Source organism: Monomorium pharaonis, chromosome 5 (assembly GCF_013373865.1).
Source record: "Monomorium pharaonis isolate MP-MQ-018 chromosome 5, ASM1337386v2, whole genome shotgun sequence".
Classification (NCBI taxonomy): domain Eukaryota; kingdom Metazoa; phylum Arthropoda; class Insecta; order Hymenoptera; family Formicidae; genus Monomorium; species Monomorium pharaonis.
The window spans coordinates 28,958,818-28,974,065 of NC_050471.1; the positions used below are offsets into that span (position 1 = coordinate 28,958,818).

General features: G+C 35.3%; 3 protein-coding genes across 4 annotated transcripts; 2 read left to right on the forward strand and 1 right to left on the reverse strand.

Moving 5' to 3' along the window:
- The first annotated feature begins 3,349 nt into the window (after nt 1–3,349).
- On the forward strand, nt 3,350–8,317 carry LOC105831440 (zinc finger protein 782). 2 transcript variants are annotated; one of them, XM_036286787.1, is made up of 4 exons: nt 3,350–3,731; nt 5,850–6,111; nt 6,423–6,735; nt 7,028–8,317. In XM_036286787.1, the coding sequence occupies exons 2-4, from the start codon at nt 5,891–5,893 to the stop codon at nt 7,583–7,585; spliced, it is 1,092 nt and encodes a 363-aa protein (XP_036142680.1). In that variant the 5' UTR covers nt 3,350–3,731; nt 5,850–5,890; the 3' UTR covers nt 7,586–8,317. The 2 variants fall into 2 exon arrangements, with proteins under 2 accessions (XP_036142680.1, XP_036142681.1); XM_036286788.1 differs by lacking the exon at nt 3,350–3,731 and adding an exon at nt 3,801–3,981.
- Nucleotides 8,318–8,491: 174 nt separating this feature from the next.
- Nucleotides 8,492–12,238, forward strand: LOC105831437. The gene is made up of 7 exons (XM_028192483.2): nt 8,492–9,022; nt 9,375–9,590; nt 9,802–9,996; nt 10,512–10,617; nt 10,947–11,141; nt 11,480–11,700; nt 11,879–12,238. Exons 1-7 carry the CDS (start codon nt 8,856–8,858, stop codon nt 12,078–12,080), a joined length of 1,302 nt encoding a protein of 433 aa, XP_028048284.1. The 5' UTR covers nt 8,492–8,855; the 3' UTR covers nt 12,081–12,238.
- On the reverse strand, nt 12,218–15,176 carry LOC105831441 (39S ribosomal protein L39, mitochondrial). Its single transcript, XM_012671569.3, has 3 exons — nt 14,975–15,176; nt 13,472–14,123; nt 12,218–13,202 (listed from the first exon to the last, which is right to left on the reverse strand). Exons 1-3 carry the CDS (start codon nt 14,983–14,985, stop codon nt 12,861–12,863), a joined length of 1,005 nt encoding a protein of 334 aa, XP_012527023.2. The 5' UTR covers nt 14,986–15,176; the 3' UTR covers nt 12,218–12,860.
- Between the last annotated feature and the right edge of the window lie 72 nt (nt 15,177–15,248).

The window sequence follows — 15,248 nt, forward strand, 5'->3', positions numbered from 1 at the left end:
TGCTTTTAAAAAATACAGATTTACACGTATAAAAATATGTGTATACTATATTAATATCCTATAAATTATTTGGTTCGACAACGATCATATCATTTAAAAATCAATATCATCTAAAAATTACTACATTATATAATGTTATTTTTTGTCTATTTAATAAATTTAAATTCAAATCATCTTTATCTTAAATACATACGCATATAACTTATCTATGTCTTACCTCTGGTAGATAATTTTAAGTTATTTAAGGACAACACATTGTGCTTAATAACGCAATTGCTGCTATGGGACGCAGACGATGCAGTTAGGGATATTGATTCACGGAGGACACGCACGTGACACACACCGTGGGAGCATATTCGATTAATTAGCCTCAATTAATAATTGAAGGTGCGCAGCACTTTGTGCGTGTATATTTTGATATAACTCATAAACGCAAATAACTCAACACAGAGCAGTATAATAGAAGTACTTCCAAAGGCATTCCGCGAAGAATAATTTTCAAATGTCTACAGTTAATTTTAATCTAATCACGATATAAAAACATGGGATATGTACTGTAATTTATATATATTCTATATGCAACCGCGTCCAAAATTATTAGGCATTTTAATATTTTTATGTATCCTACATGGAGAGAATTTTCTCTTAAAATTTACACTCAAAATTTGGTAATTGTGGGAGAATGTGTGACCTCGAAGAATTTTACTATACTTTTTAATAAAATTTACTAGAAGTATAGTAAAATATTTACTAAAAGTATAGTAAATTTTACAAAAAATATATTTAAATTCCTCGAGGTCACACAATTAGCAAATTTTAAAAGTAAATTTTGAGAGAAAATTCTATCCGTGTAACATCTATGAAAATCAATATTGTAAAAGAAATTCTTACTTTATTAATATTTATATTGTTATCATTTATTTCATGACATCTAAAATTATTTCGGCAAATTTTTCATCAGTCTCTAATAGTGTCGAGAGGTTTTGATTTTGTATTGGAAGATTTGAATGTATACTTTTTCTAAGAATAAATTTTTTTAAATGTGCAAAAATATAAGTATAAATTTAAGTACCAGCAAGTGGTATCTCTGGTTTTATACGACTTTTTTCATTCTTCTTTAAAAGCAAGTTGTGTGGAATTAGAATAAAAATAGATATTTCATATCTACGCCAGATTACAATTTGGAATACAATGCGGATCGCGCCTCGCTCGGCAAATGTTACGCAATAGCAAATGTAGCTCCTCAGAATTGAAGTCCTTATATAAATGTAGATATCTTCCGTATCTGTTCTCTCCTGGCAAATGGCTTTTCTTTCTAACTTTCAATATATACGCATCTCCCTACATATTATATGCATTTCTATTTGCTCTGATATAACGCAACGACGAAACAAGACCGTGTAGGTTGAATAAAACCAAAATAAAAATCAAAAATGTCACTTGCCGCTACATCATGTTTCATGCTTATCTTTCGCCCTTTCAGAAATTTATCTGCAAAAATTGTGCATGCAAATCGTTCGATAAAAAATCAAAGCTATTAAGCTCTCAGTGCTAAAAATTAATATGAGAATATTATAAAATGTTTATTACAAATAAACATAAAAATGTGCACGCGCGCGCATATTTCGAAACTTATCCCGATATTTAAAAGTAGTCTCGCTTTTCTGTCAAATTTTATTAACATGTTAACGACGCTATTAGTTGATGAAAGAAAAATTACGAATCTCATGAGAGAGAAAGGAGTGTCGTACTCGTGTTGATCAATACACTTGATTAATATAAACTATAAACAATGCTGCTTTCGAGAAATATTTAATTTATTCCTAGACTTCAGAATCTCGAGTCAAAAGACTACATTTTTAAAATTGAAATTTTCAAGTGACCAATTCCATAGAAAATTGTAATTTATAAGATTTAGAAAGTTAGATATATTTATTGAAATTCTCAGAGACCAATTTCGAGTCTCGAGAGTTCAAACTTTGTATTAAAAATTCGTTCAATTCCCACGTAACCAATTAAAAGAAAAAAAGGACTTAAAATTGTGATCGAAATTGTAATTAAAGATTCAAACATCACGATGTACCTCCTAAAATTCTCGTCGAGAATAATCTCGTCGTCCCGAGATTTCGATTTTTGAAAGTTTGAACGCGGCAACATCTTGATTTCTTGCGACTAATTTTTTTAAAACCGCGACGATACTCGACAATCTAATATTAATAATTAATTAATCACTTGCGCCGGTAGAACTGGAAAATTTGGTTGTGCAAAAAAAAAATATAATAATAACACAATATCCGAACGCGTATCGCTTTACGACGATCGAGTTCGCCATTCAAATGCGCGCGCAGCCCGCGCGCGCGTTTCCTACCATTCCTCTTTCCCGCCCAGAGCCCGCGTTTCTTGCCTTCGTATTTAGATCGCGTACTTTCATTCGCACGGAGGAAAGTGAGAGAGAAACCTGATCGACGAGAGAGAAGAAGGGAAATGGGATAGCGCGCGCGCGTATTTCGGCTGAAAAGATGGCGCTCCTTCTCGAGCACGTGACCTTCCTGTTATTCTCGTCGGAATTGTCGAGGAAAAGAACAGAATTTAATGAACAAGCACGCGCACTCCCTACGCAATTGTTATAAACACATCATTGTGTATTTGTAAAATATAAATTCCAAAGTTAAACCGCAGCTGTGTGCACACATTTTTACATATATTACGCATATATAACATAATAATAGTGCGTGAAAAGATATATAAAGCCATAAGATTTAAATTTTGCATTGATTTTATAACGCGTTACATTTACAATTGTATCGCACGTAATTTACCTACGAACCCAGCGAGAAACGATAATGAATTCGACATATCAATTCGACGTCGAATCGACATCGAAATAATGATTTCGATGTCGATTCGATGTACTATTTCTCACTGGGAAGAGAAATTACAATTTCAAATTGAAAAAGATGTAAAATATTGTGCCTGCAAGACTTCTAATTGCAACATTAATTTAACAATTTCAATCGTATCTTTACAACTCCGCACGCAAACGTTCCATCCGAAATGCACGTAGAAAGAAAAGGGAGGGGAGGCACAATTTTTTTAAAAAAGGGAAAAAGAAGCAAAAGAGACCTACACGGAGAGCGGGTCATCCTGTCGCGCGCGGGACGACGTCCTCTCTCGCTCCCTCTGTCTCTCTTTCTCTCTTTCTTTCTCTCAGCGCCGGAAACGCGACGCGGCGACATGCGCAGTAGGCGCCTCCGCCGGGCCAGGGAGGAGACGAGACGAGAGGCGCGAGGTGAGCCAATGGCCACTCCTGGCTGGTGTCGCCGCGCGTGCAACGCCAAGTGACGCTCACACCGTCGTCGCGTCGTCGTGCCCGGTCCGTGGGTCGAGCAAGGCTTCCCGGGTGAATCGCGCGCGCGCGCGCGCGCGCGTGCCAGGTCGCGCACCAGGACTCTCCAGGCGGACGGGAAGGCGACAACGGCGACGACCCCTCCGGGCGGAGAAGGAAGAAGCGGCGGCGTCGTCGTCGTCCGAGGCGTCGTCGCCGCGCGCGCGGCATCAGCGACGCTCGGCGGTGCGTCCTCCTTGAGCGTCTCGCCTCGTCGCCGTCGTCCTCTCGACCCCCCGCGCGGATACCGACGACGACGACGTAGCGCGTGCGGCCTCTCCGGTCGACAGTGCATGCAGCCATCGGCCACGACGCTCTCGTGCGGCGCCTCTCGGTGACCTCTTGGGTAAATACCACACGCGCACGGCAGCGCTCTCACCTTTTTCTACCTTTTTCGTTTTTTTTTTTTTCCCTTCCCCACACGGAGTGTAACGGAGTCACAGAGTCGCGTGTGCATCCCGCGCCGTCCGAGCGGCGCCGCCGCCGCGCGTCGCGACGCATTCTCCGACGTCGCGTCGTATAAACCCCCGACGACGGCGGTTCGAAACTTCGAATTCCAGACGGAGCGTCGGGTAAACGCGCTCCGAAAGTGAATTGTAAGGCGGTTGCATTGTTGCGGGGATGTGAATAAAAGTAGAGAGATGCATGAAGCTTGAAATTGTATTACATATTGATTTAGATTCTTAATTACTTTTTTTTATTCTCGACGGAGATAGAGAGAAAGGGGGAGGGGGAGAGGGAGAGAGATACGTGGATGGTACGCGTAGACAGGCGACCTCCCATCGATCGCGGTTTACGTTAACCCTTCTGAAATTCGTGGAATGTATATGTAGAATGTATGCACAAGTGTACAGTATGTTACAGTAAACGCGTGAAATTAGTCTAGTGAGCCCGCCCACGGTGGAAGAATCCGCGCGTCATCGGTTTTCAGAAATCGTCACGGGGATTCTCTGAAATTTATTATATAGAATTCTAGGGAAAATGTTTGCTCTACCCTAGTGAAAACGATTCTTATTATATATATCGTAATATTTTTCAGAATTTTTTATATTTTAAATTCATTTCTGAGAAATATTTTCAAATTTCTTCGAAAATTGTAGATTGAAAGATCCTTGAGATTTATATTTCATATAGATATTTCATAAAGAATTCTAGAAAAAAATGCAAGTGGCTTCTTCACCACTATTGAAGTGTTTTATTATAACTTGTTTAGAACATGAAAAATTTTCGAAGAAGTTATAAAGTTGTACAGAGATTTTTAAATTTATATAAAATATATAAAAATTTCTTTAATTTAAATTTATGAAGATTTTTTGAAAAGATACCTTAGAGCTTTTTCAGATGAGTTTTCTCTAGAAGTTGAATGAGAAATCCTAGAATTCTTAAAATATTTCAAATATATCTTAAAGATTTTAGAAAAGATATAAATATTTTCTCAACACTTCTGAAAAATATTCCAATTCATATAAAAAATCTGAGAAATTTTGTTTAATTTTAAAAATATATAGAAATAGGAAACATTGGGAAATTTATGTAGAAATTCCAAAGTTGTATGAAGAATTCTAAGAAAAAATTTTGATTTTTTTATTAATATGTTCCACTTTATTCTAATTCTAAAATATTTAAAAAGTAAGACAATTGATACTTTAGAGTACATTATATTCCATTTAGTAAAAGTGTATAGGCAAATAACAATCAAAAATTCATTATTTTAGTATTTTATAATAAATACATTAATATTTTTATAATAATATTTGACAATTATTTTGAGATACAACAATCAAATATATTTTAAATTATATTTTTATTTTTTTATTTCTTAAATACTTAAATAAAATCAAATTGTATGCATCAAATTTAGTTAACAAAATCTTTGTTTACAAGATATGCGCAAAGAATTTATATTAATTAACACACCATTTTAAATAATTATACTTTCTAATACACATATTTATTAAATATATATTTACTAATAATGATAAAAATGTTTTTTAATTTTTTACTTGTAATAATTGAATTTTGCCCTTTAACTGTAACACATATATTTCATTTAACATATATTTATGTATGTATAGTTCATATTCAATAATTACAAAATTATAATTATAATTGATTTACAATAAATTTAATTCTGCTTAAATTATATCTACTCTTAAAAAGCTGCTTTATAAATAAATGTTACTCCAACGACGAGCATGCATTCCACATAATTAAATTAATTTAATAGCTCCAATTAAAAAATTATCATTTAATAGCCTGTTTAATTAAACTTTCTTATCTCTTCATTTTATTTATAAAATTAATATTCCACTTGTCCAATAATCATATTTTATAATGATTAATTCATAAATAATAAAAGTAAAAATAATATATATAATAAGACAAAAAATATCAATCAATGAAATACAATAAAAAATACATTCGAAGAATACGATTTTAATTAAAATTGTAACATGTTGTGTAGATTTTACCTTGATACAGCCTTCCTGGCTGGACAAAATCGACATGAGTAAGAGCAACGAGAATGGTATAACGTTAGCAACGCCGCCGCCGGCGATCCACGTTGGGCCTATCGTCACACCGTCCAACGAAACTATTTCCATCGTGATACCGTTATCAACGCAGCAACTGACCACAATGGCTAGTCAGAAAGTAGACAAGAGGGATTGCAAGGATTGCGGGAAGGATACGAAACGGCCGGTTCCAGTCGGCAATCCTATTCGAAGGTAGGAACAAAAGAGATTTTTCCGCAATCCCCGAAATTCTAAATCTCTCGATATGAGCTGAAAAATATGATACATACGTTGAGTAAAACATTCATATGTATTTTTAACACATTTTTAATAATCAAGGTTCTTTTAAATTATTAAAGCTTTCAAAAAGAATATTTTCTTTCTTCAATATCTAACTACACGATAATAATTTTTTATTGATAGTCAATTTTTTATTTTTTCAATTAAATTTAATATACTGGATAATGCTGTTTTTGACGATGTTTAAGAAAGCTCAAGTGCATGCTTCTTTTTCTTTTTCTTAGTCCGAGGAATGACAGGACGAAGGGCTGTCCTTTTCCCACGTGTCCGCGATACGGACGAGCGTTCTCCAGAGCGCACGATTTGAAGCGACACATAAATCGGCACATGTTACGCAAGGAGAAGCAAATGCAGCAAACCGACCAACCGAAGATCGACATCAAAGTCGAAAACACAGGGAGCGATTCGACTTTACGTAGCGCCCTTCTACGCGGCACAGAGGACAAGGGCGGATATTTCTGTCCGCAGTGTAAGAAGAGATATAACGATGAGGACAAGTTCAGGGTTCATCTGGCCTCGCATGGCCTCACTATTAAGGTACGTTTTTTAACATTCTTTTAATTCTTAAAGTCTTGTGTTTCTCGATTCGAAAAAGAATCACTCTTCACAATATCTATTTTTATGCGTAACTGGAACAATGGCAAATAAAATTGAAACAATCCACAATTTTTCGTGGATTGTTTCAATTTTATTTCCTATTGCTCCAGTTACGCATAAAAATAGTATAAGAATAAGCAAGAGTATAAGAATGAGACATTTACATTTTGAGATTTGTAATATGTTTCTCAATTTTCACGTAAATAAATTATGTATATTATTATTTGTCTAGATGCCAAAGAACAATCACTTGAAGCAGGAAGATACTAAGAACACGCTGCATCCGGTGATCGTGGGCAAGTCCTCGGCAATGAAAAATCCTAATGGTGATGACGACTTTCTTTTGGAGGAGATGCTATTGCTGAAATCTCCTCACAAGGATCCTGCAAAAGATCCCCTGAGGCTCCCAGATAAGAACGACTCGAAGATCAGGTGCGACTACTGTTCAAAGACTTTCAAAACCAAGTGGACTCTGAGCTCGCACGTGGCCGCCCACGAAGGCCGTTTCCAGTTCGACTGCGGGCAATGCGGCAAGAAATTCGTCAGAAAGAGCCACTACGAGGGTCACGTACGCTCCCACGAGGCCGCCAGGCCGTATGCATGCGAGCAGTGTGGTAAAACGTTCAAGGAGATGAAACATCGTCGCGAACACATCAAGAGAAAGCATCCGAGTAACCAAAGCGCGATACAGAGCTTGTTAGACAGCATCGGACCCTGCTCGGCGGAGGAGACGAACATTCCGGACCAGGCCAAATTTACTTTGTTAATGCCGGTAAATTTTGGCACATAAAAATTGAAGAGGCCTTTACCGTCTGGAAAGAAATTACCCCTTCATGTTAAACTAAGAGTTTGAATTAATACCTCGGAAATTTTCGAGTCGACGGGATCCAGAAAATGTATAGCATGCTTGGAAGCGTGCTTGAAAAGATTGTGTCTCCTCGGAATTTTGGCTGCTATAAGAAATTAAACCTTTGGACGTGTATTTGAATTTATTTACGAATTTACGTATTTGAATTTATTTAAAATTTTCGATTGCTTGGAATTTAAGATTTTTGAAATTGTGGATCGATAATAACATCTTGTATGTTTCGAATTTTGGATTCTTCGATTATTTTGAATTTTCGGAATTCTGAAAAATCTAATAAAGTGAAACTTATCTTTACGATTATTTCACTTTTGAATAAATCATGTGATAAATTATCTAGTAGATAAATATCTATACACAGACCATATAATAAATATATGGACATAGACATTTAGCTATTAGATAATTTATCCGGAGATGAAACAATCAATCCTAAGTTTTCACAATTTCCAGTGTTTTTTAACGGTCTAAAAGTAATATATGTTCGACGATAAGTTTTTCCAGTTGAGTAACAAACCAGATCATAATTGACTTTTATAATTAATAAATCAAAATCATGTGAACATTATGCTCTGATTATATTCAATTTATTATTCTATACTCTCTCTTTATAAGAAAAATATAAAAGAATAAAAATAAACCTTATAAGCCACTGAAGTTATCTTTGTATTTGCTTTATTCCTTGAGCTCCGCATCGGCATCTTTTTTTATGCAAATTCTTTAAAAGGTAAATACAAAATTATATACTAACAATTTTTTCAGCAACAAATTTTAAAAATATTGAAACGTAAATACAAAAATAATTCAAAAGATGATTAAGAAGAAGAAATAATTAAGAAATCGTTATATTATATTGATGTGGAAATTAAAAATATTTTTATAGAAAAAATAACATGTTTTTAGGCTTTTGTATCATTTTAGGAAGATTTGCATTCAGTTTCGATCATCAGCTTCTCGCTTGTCTTCAGGCTGAAGCTATCATCGCAATACTAAAATTGTGACATAAGGCTCCTTTGTTTCGCGCAAATTGGGGAGTTCTTACTCCTCGAAAGATTCTTGCAAAATTTCAGAAATCCTTACCTCATAACCGGAATAAAAATTTCTCTCGGTTGTCATCGATATGCAAGGACGCACGCGATTTTCATGATTGGTCGCGATAGCGAGCAAGAACAAGATTGAATCCAAAAGGAGCGAAATGAGCGCGAAGCGGCGAAGGGTGTCGTCGCGATGCAGACAAAATGCACGAGGACACAAGGGTGCGAGTACATACACGTTGGACGCCTTACCGCCGGAAATCCTCAGCATCATCCTGAAGATGCTGCCGTTGCACGATGTTGCCTGCGTCGTTCGTCTGGTCTCCAGGTAGATCTGTCGATCTTGCAATAATAAGGCTTTAAAAATTGTGGAAGAATTTTACCATGCAATAATCTACATTTACAATTATTTAAAGATTATTGCATTAATTTGTTTACTGTAAAACACTGCAATCCAAAATTTGAAACTTTTTCTTTTATATGTCTATACCTCAGAATTAGAAAACTTGGAAAAAGCAATTTGATGTTTTAAATCTTCAAGTTTCTTTTGGAAAATACGTAAATTTTATCTCCAAGTTTTCTCTCCTTTCTCTTAAGTTCCAGCTTTCCCTAAAGATATACATTTCAAAAAAAGCATCTGTCTACATTTTCTTATTGGTTCCTTGACTCTTCTTAAACAGACGTTGCTCTGACATTGCTGCCACGGTACTGAACAGCGAATTTCTCCTGGCTGGCACTAGGCTAGAGATTGCAATAAAGCGCACGGAAGACCTTATGAGCAGTGTAAAGACTGACATGGAGTTACTGGAGTGCAACAAAATTTTCAACGCGCTGGAAATCATTCGAGCCCAATATCGGATGTTGAAGGCGGTCACTTGGCGCTACACGCATCCCAGGTTTTTAAATTCTTCGGCTTCAAATCTTTAATAAAAATAAAAAAAGTAGCGTACAGTTCTGATGATATATAAAATATGTTTTGCATCCGATTGGGCATTTTAAGAGCACTATATTAATATTACACAATTTTATTTAAGAGCACTGTATTAATATATTACACAAATTTATTTAAAAAATCAATCCTTTGCTTATTATATTCACGTTGAAAAGGTCGCGCGGCTTACCCGTCTCGTGCTTCTATGGCGGTAGAATACTTGATAATCTCAATTATCTATTATACACGGTCTTCAACTTTCCTTGCCAAGGATCGTGCGTCTTCAATTACATCGATCTGCAGATCTTCGCGCGCACTTGCGAGAACTTTATGGATCACTTTGAAAAGGTCACCGAGCGCAGAATAAATAGGTAACCTTTTTCTTTCTACTTCTATTGTGAAGAAAAAAAGTTAATATAATTTAATTTTTCAACTTCATTAAATTTTCTCTCAATTTCTGATAAAATCTTATAAAATTTGCAAGTTTAAATTTTTAGAAATTCTGGGCTGTTAAATCTAAAAAATTTTAAAATATTTACATATTTATATAAAATTTACATATATGAAAAGTTCTAACATGCAAACTTTTTCAGTATTTCTGAAAAGTGTTCCAATTCGTAAAAAAATTCTGAGAAAAATTTTCATCAGGGAAGTACTTGTATATTTGTATATTTAAATGCACATAAAATAATTCAAACAAATTTAATCAAGTGAAAAGTTTAAAGTGAAAAAATTTAACAAGTCAAGTTAGCTTTCTTCTCAGCACAACATTTCATGAAGGCAGTAATCACTTTGTAATTATTTATCAGCAATCGATTAATAAATCAGTCGAATCAGTTATCGCTCATGTTCGTTTAATCAATCAGTAAAGACAAATCGTCAATAGATCCGCGCTGATCTCAGGATGCAAGCTCGTCGATGTGCTGGACTGTCTCGAGGAGGGTCGGCAAGTATTGTCATTCAGGATCTCGTCGAGAACAGAAAACCCCATGGTAAGAGACGCCTCGATGATGATCCCAGACAACTAAATTTAGGCAGATCTTGTGAAATGTCTGTTGCAAAATTTGTCGGCAGTTGTCAACACAGAAATACAATAAAATCCATTGGCAGATATGACGACGGATTTATCTCAGGAGCTGAACAGATTTTATTTTTATTTAAAATTTAAATGGTATATTAGGGCCGATATACCCTCAGCTTAATGGAAAAAGTGCAGTTGGTGACAATCTGCTGACAAATTGCTCTCATACTGCTAATATTCATTTAAATCAGAATAATTTATAGATATCGCATATTATACAAATCTTTTTAAATCTACTAGGTCAGCATGCATCTCAGATATGTCCTGAGACACGCCTGGTTCACGTGTTTGCGAGTGCCTAATGCAAGCAACGAGTATTGTTGGCGGGACAAACAGCGATATATGTATCTAAGATTACGCCGGCTGGTCAACAGCTACAACAAACATTTATTTCACAAGCTGCATTATGAGCGCAAACTCATCCTTCGAGCGACGGTAAAATTTAATGCAGTTGTCGCTGCTCAGTCGGCCCAATCAAGTTGCTTATTAGTCGAGAAAATTAATTATATGATATTATATCTATTATCACATTTTTATATATAAATATATCATAATATAGGAGCAAAAGTAGCCATGGTCATCGTCATTAAATGAGTATTTTATAATATTTATATAATATTTTAAAAAAAGAAAATTCCACAGATTCGACATTTTCATTACGAAACATTTCTCATACTGACAATGTCTATAAACACTTATTAAAAACTTGTATATGTAATACACAGTGCAAAATTCATACTTTTTCGCCAATTGAGGATTTCGCATTTCCACAGACACCGCAGTTGATATCCCGCGGACGACCGTTGGCCTCCACATATTCGGGATACGGGGAATACGGAGGACAGTTTTTCTACTATGGGAACATGAGCAAATATGCTTATGAGAATCGATTCAGGCATGCAAGAGCCAGTAACGCGGAAAACACCGGCAGAGAATTGGAAGAGGAGACCAATAGATCGCCTTCCTTCGACTTGATCATCGGAGTTCAATTAAGGCAATTCAACAAGAATAAGACAATTATTTGTAAAGATTGCAGTGTGATTGAAAAAATTGCGGGACCTTCCCAATTCTTTCCTTGCAATTGATTTAAAAATCTTTTCCTCGAACCTGTTAAATAAATAAAGCTTTTTTTTTTCTTGAATTAAGTAAAATTTATGATTTTATTGATTCAGATGTTCGCCAGAATTGGCGCCGCTGACGGCAAAAATGAACCTGAAGACTGACAGTTTGGAAGGCTCCAATACCAACTCGCCACAGGAATTGTACCTGAAACTGAGTACAAAATGCGCGGTATCCAAGACCAATAGATTGCCAGATACCTGTATCTGGGAGGTGCAGGGGTGCTCCCGAAAAAACCGTTTGCGATATCGTTAAATTATATATACATTCTTATATTTTATGTACAATAATATTTAGCGATTAGATCGATTTTTATCGTTGTGTATAACCAAAAAAACTTATAAAATAAAATGGTCCATACATTTTACTCAATGCTCAATTTTTCAAATTCCTTTTTCATGATTTATTATAGAGTTAAAAACAATAGAGAAACTAATAAGTTTTCAATATATAACGATGTTCAATAATTATTACGCATCCTCGAGACAACAAATAAATTTTGTGTTATGCACACAACGATGTTGAAAGAAATTTTACTGTTTTCCTATAAAGAAAATTTTTGATTAATGTCAAAATAAATTTTCCTAACAGTATAATATTTCGTGTTACACAATCAAAGCAGACACATTGTGATTTAAGTAAAAACTTTTAGATTCAGAAGAGTTCTAATTTAAATTTTATCAAACATCAAAATCTTTTCTTAAACAGTGACGAAAAATTTATCGAAATATATTTTTAAAGTCCTGAAATAGGCGGTAACAAAATATTAAATTGAAAATAAAGATTTTATTTACAACTTTGGTTCCAATTATTTATATATAGATATTATAAGGTACAGAAAAAAATATTAGGATGCTTAATAATATTGGACATGGCCATATTTGTATATTGCACGATAGTATACTCGCTTCTGCCATATTTCAGTAATAAGGAAGTAGGCAGCAAGAGAGAGAAATCGAAGAACATTTAAATCAAATTACTGAAAGATGCATTTATTTACACGAATACGAATATCTTAAATAACGAAATGAGTTTTTAATTCACAGATGCCGTTAGGCTAACTGCTTCGTCCTCTGCTTGAGGCTGCCACATCGTAGTGTTCAATTTCCTAGCGCGTTTCTCCAGGATGCCATAAGCGAAATGATTAAGCAGAATACCTTTCGGCAGGGCGATTCCTTGAAAGCGATATAGACCGTCCACGGGCGCATCCATGAGTTTGTGCACTGTCGACACAGTAACACGTCCTATCAAACCACTGTTACCCACCATAGGGCCTCTGCTGATGTCCACATGATCTCCTATCCGATACAACGTTACCCTGTCGTTATCGCTGTCCTTGGCGATATTAGGTATCTGCTCGTACTTGAAAGGATTATCCTGAAAGTATAGATATAATCAAATCCTTTTTTCAAGTAGCTCCAAAAAATAGTACCAGAGTTTTGTAAAATATTATTAGTTCGTGAATTTTTGAGTTACAACAAATTTAGAGAAACACAGAAAGTTAAAAACATTTGTTTAATTTTATCTTATAAATTTTTGAAACAGGTGCAAAAATAATTGTTCCAAGAATAAATGTATAAACGTATAATGTACATAAATTTTATATAAAAGTTTAAATATTGGACTTGGCTTTATTTTATTTCTACCTGAAACATGTCCAGCGCGACGCTGCACGGTACTTCCAATCGTTCCAGCAACAATTCGCGATTTGTCAATTTGACGAAAAGCGCCGACATGGCGCGCAATTCGGATTCAGTTGGCCGCCAGTCCGGCAGATCGATAAATACGTCGTAAATAAAGCTACCAGAAGAGATCATCGGGATGGGGAAGCTGTGCAGGTGGACTTTCACGTGGTCTTTGAACGCGCTGTCCGCCACAGCGCCTAGGATCAACGAGCACGTTCGCCAGAAGGCGTTGTTGACTTGGCGTATCCGCGGACTTTGCATGGTCACGAACTGCAGCTCGCAGTCGCCAATGAAAGGCCTGTGCATGTCCCAGACTTGGCCATCCACCTGGGCAATTGCGGACATCTTGGTGACGCCCTCGGAGATGTGCCTGGCACAGTCGTATGGTGTGGAGATGTTTCGATTCATTGCCATCACCACCTCGTCCTCCACCGATTTGTATGTGACCTGTATCTTCTCAATCCTGCCCAGTTCTGATTGCTGTCTGCGCTTCTCCTCGTCAAAAAGCTGACTCCTGCGTTTCCTCATCTCTGCCTTAGACAGGGTGCCAGCGTACCTCGTCGACGCGATCTGTGTGGGTAGCCTCAGGCCACTCACACAGAGCCGCCTGCATCTGCATAATAATTATGGACCTGTTATAATATGATGAGGTTTTTTCTCTACTATTAAATTACAAAAAAGAGAATTCAAGTTGTACCTCAAAACAAATTTTATCTGAATTCCTAACTTAAATCATAATTACAAATATTAAATCAACTTTTAAGATACACTTAATAACCCTCTGCGTTAGGCGCAATATTTTTTTATCCACAAATAGTCGCAATGTACATGTAATTTAAAATTTATGTTTATTTGATAAATTTTACATTAAACTTAATAAAACGGTAAAAAAATAAATTAACAAATATTAGAATAAATTAAAAAAATGTTTGCGTTTGTTACTGTGTGAAAACGGCAACGCACACTGTAGCCTATTAGTTTGCATATAATTCAATTTTATATATACCACACAGATTATATTTGTTTAAACTGTAAGTATTAATACTTGAATAAAAAAGTACGTGTTTTTAATTCGCTAAATCAATTTAAAATAATTAAAATTATTAAAAGGTAATGTGTAAAATACCTCATAACTTATACTTTCTTCTTACATATATCTTGGTAAAAATTCAGTAATGCAAGACAAAATTTAATTCAAATTTAATAAAAGTATAAATTTATTAATGCTACAATTTGCAATAAACATCGCAAAAAATCTCAAGATTTGTCTATTAAATCATTTTGCGTTTGAAAATTAATTTTGACAAATCTCAGCAGAGAACGCGACTTTAAATACAATTCGTTTCCAATTCTAAAAGTGCAGATAAATTCAAATCAATTGATGTTTATTTTCAAATCACTCAACAATTTGATTAAGATCAAATTATATAAAATGCTCGCTTTTTACTTGGAGTAAAAACACACCCGTGAAACATGTTGCTAACGTTGAGGTTAAGACGCTCTGCGGGCTAAACTTCCGTAAGTTTCGTGCGACCTGACATGCACGTCTACTTATTTAGAGAACATCGAAATGATTTTTTACACATACGATAGTGACTGTTCCTTTATTAGAATGGCAACTATTACAAACTATAACATATAAGCAATAATAAAACGCATGCACCGGGAGGCTCAGCACTTTGCAGAGACAAATTTAACACCATCTACCAATGCTGTGAAGAACTATTTCTTGCTCTTT

Coding starts and splice junctions, on each gene's coding strand:
- LOC105831440 (XM_036286787.1), top strand. CDS start 5,891: ATGAGTAAGAGCAACGAGAATGGTATAACGTTAGCAACGCCGCCGCCG. Junction 6,112..6,422: donor GTCGGCAATCCTATTCGAAG/GTAGGAACAAAA, acceptor TCTTTTTCTTAG/TCCGAGGAATGACAGGACGA. Junction 6,736..7,027: donor CGCATGGCCTCACTATTAAG/GTACGTTTTTTA, acceptor TTATTTGTCTAG/ATGCCAAAGAACAATCACTT.
- LOC105831441 (XM_012671569.3), bottom strand. Junction 13,203..13,471: donor TCGCGCTGGACATGTTTCAG/GTAGAAATAAAA, acceptor CTATACTTTCAG/GATAATCCTTTCAAGTACGA.
- LOC105831437 (XM_028192483.2), top strand. CDS start 8,856: ATGAGCGCGAAGCGGCGAAGGGTGTCGTCGCGATGCAGACAAAATGCA. Junction 11,142..11,479: donor AACTCATCCTTCGAGCGACG/GTAAAATTTAAT, acceptor GCATTTCCACAG/ACACCGCAGTTGATATCCCG. Junction 11,701..11,878: donor ATCATCGGAGTTCAATTAAG/GCAATTCAACAA, acceptor TTATTGATTCAG/ATGTTCGCCAGAATTGGCGC.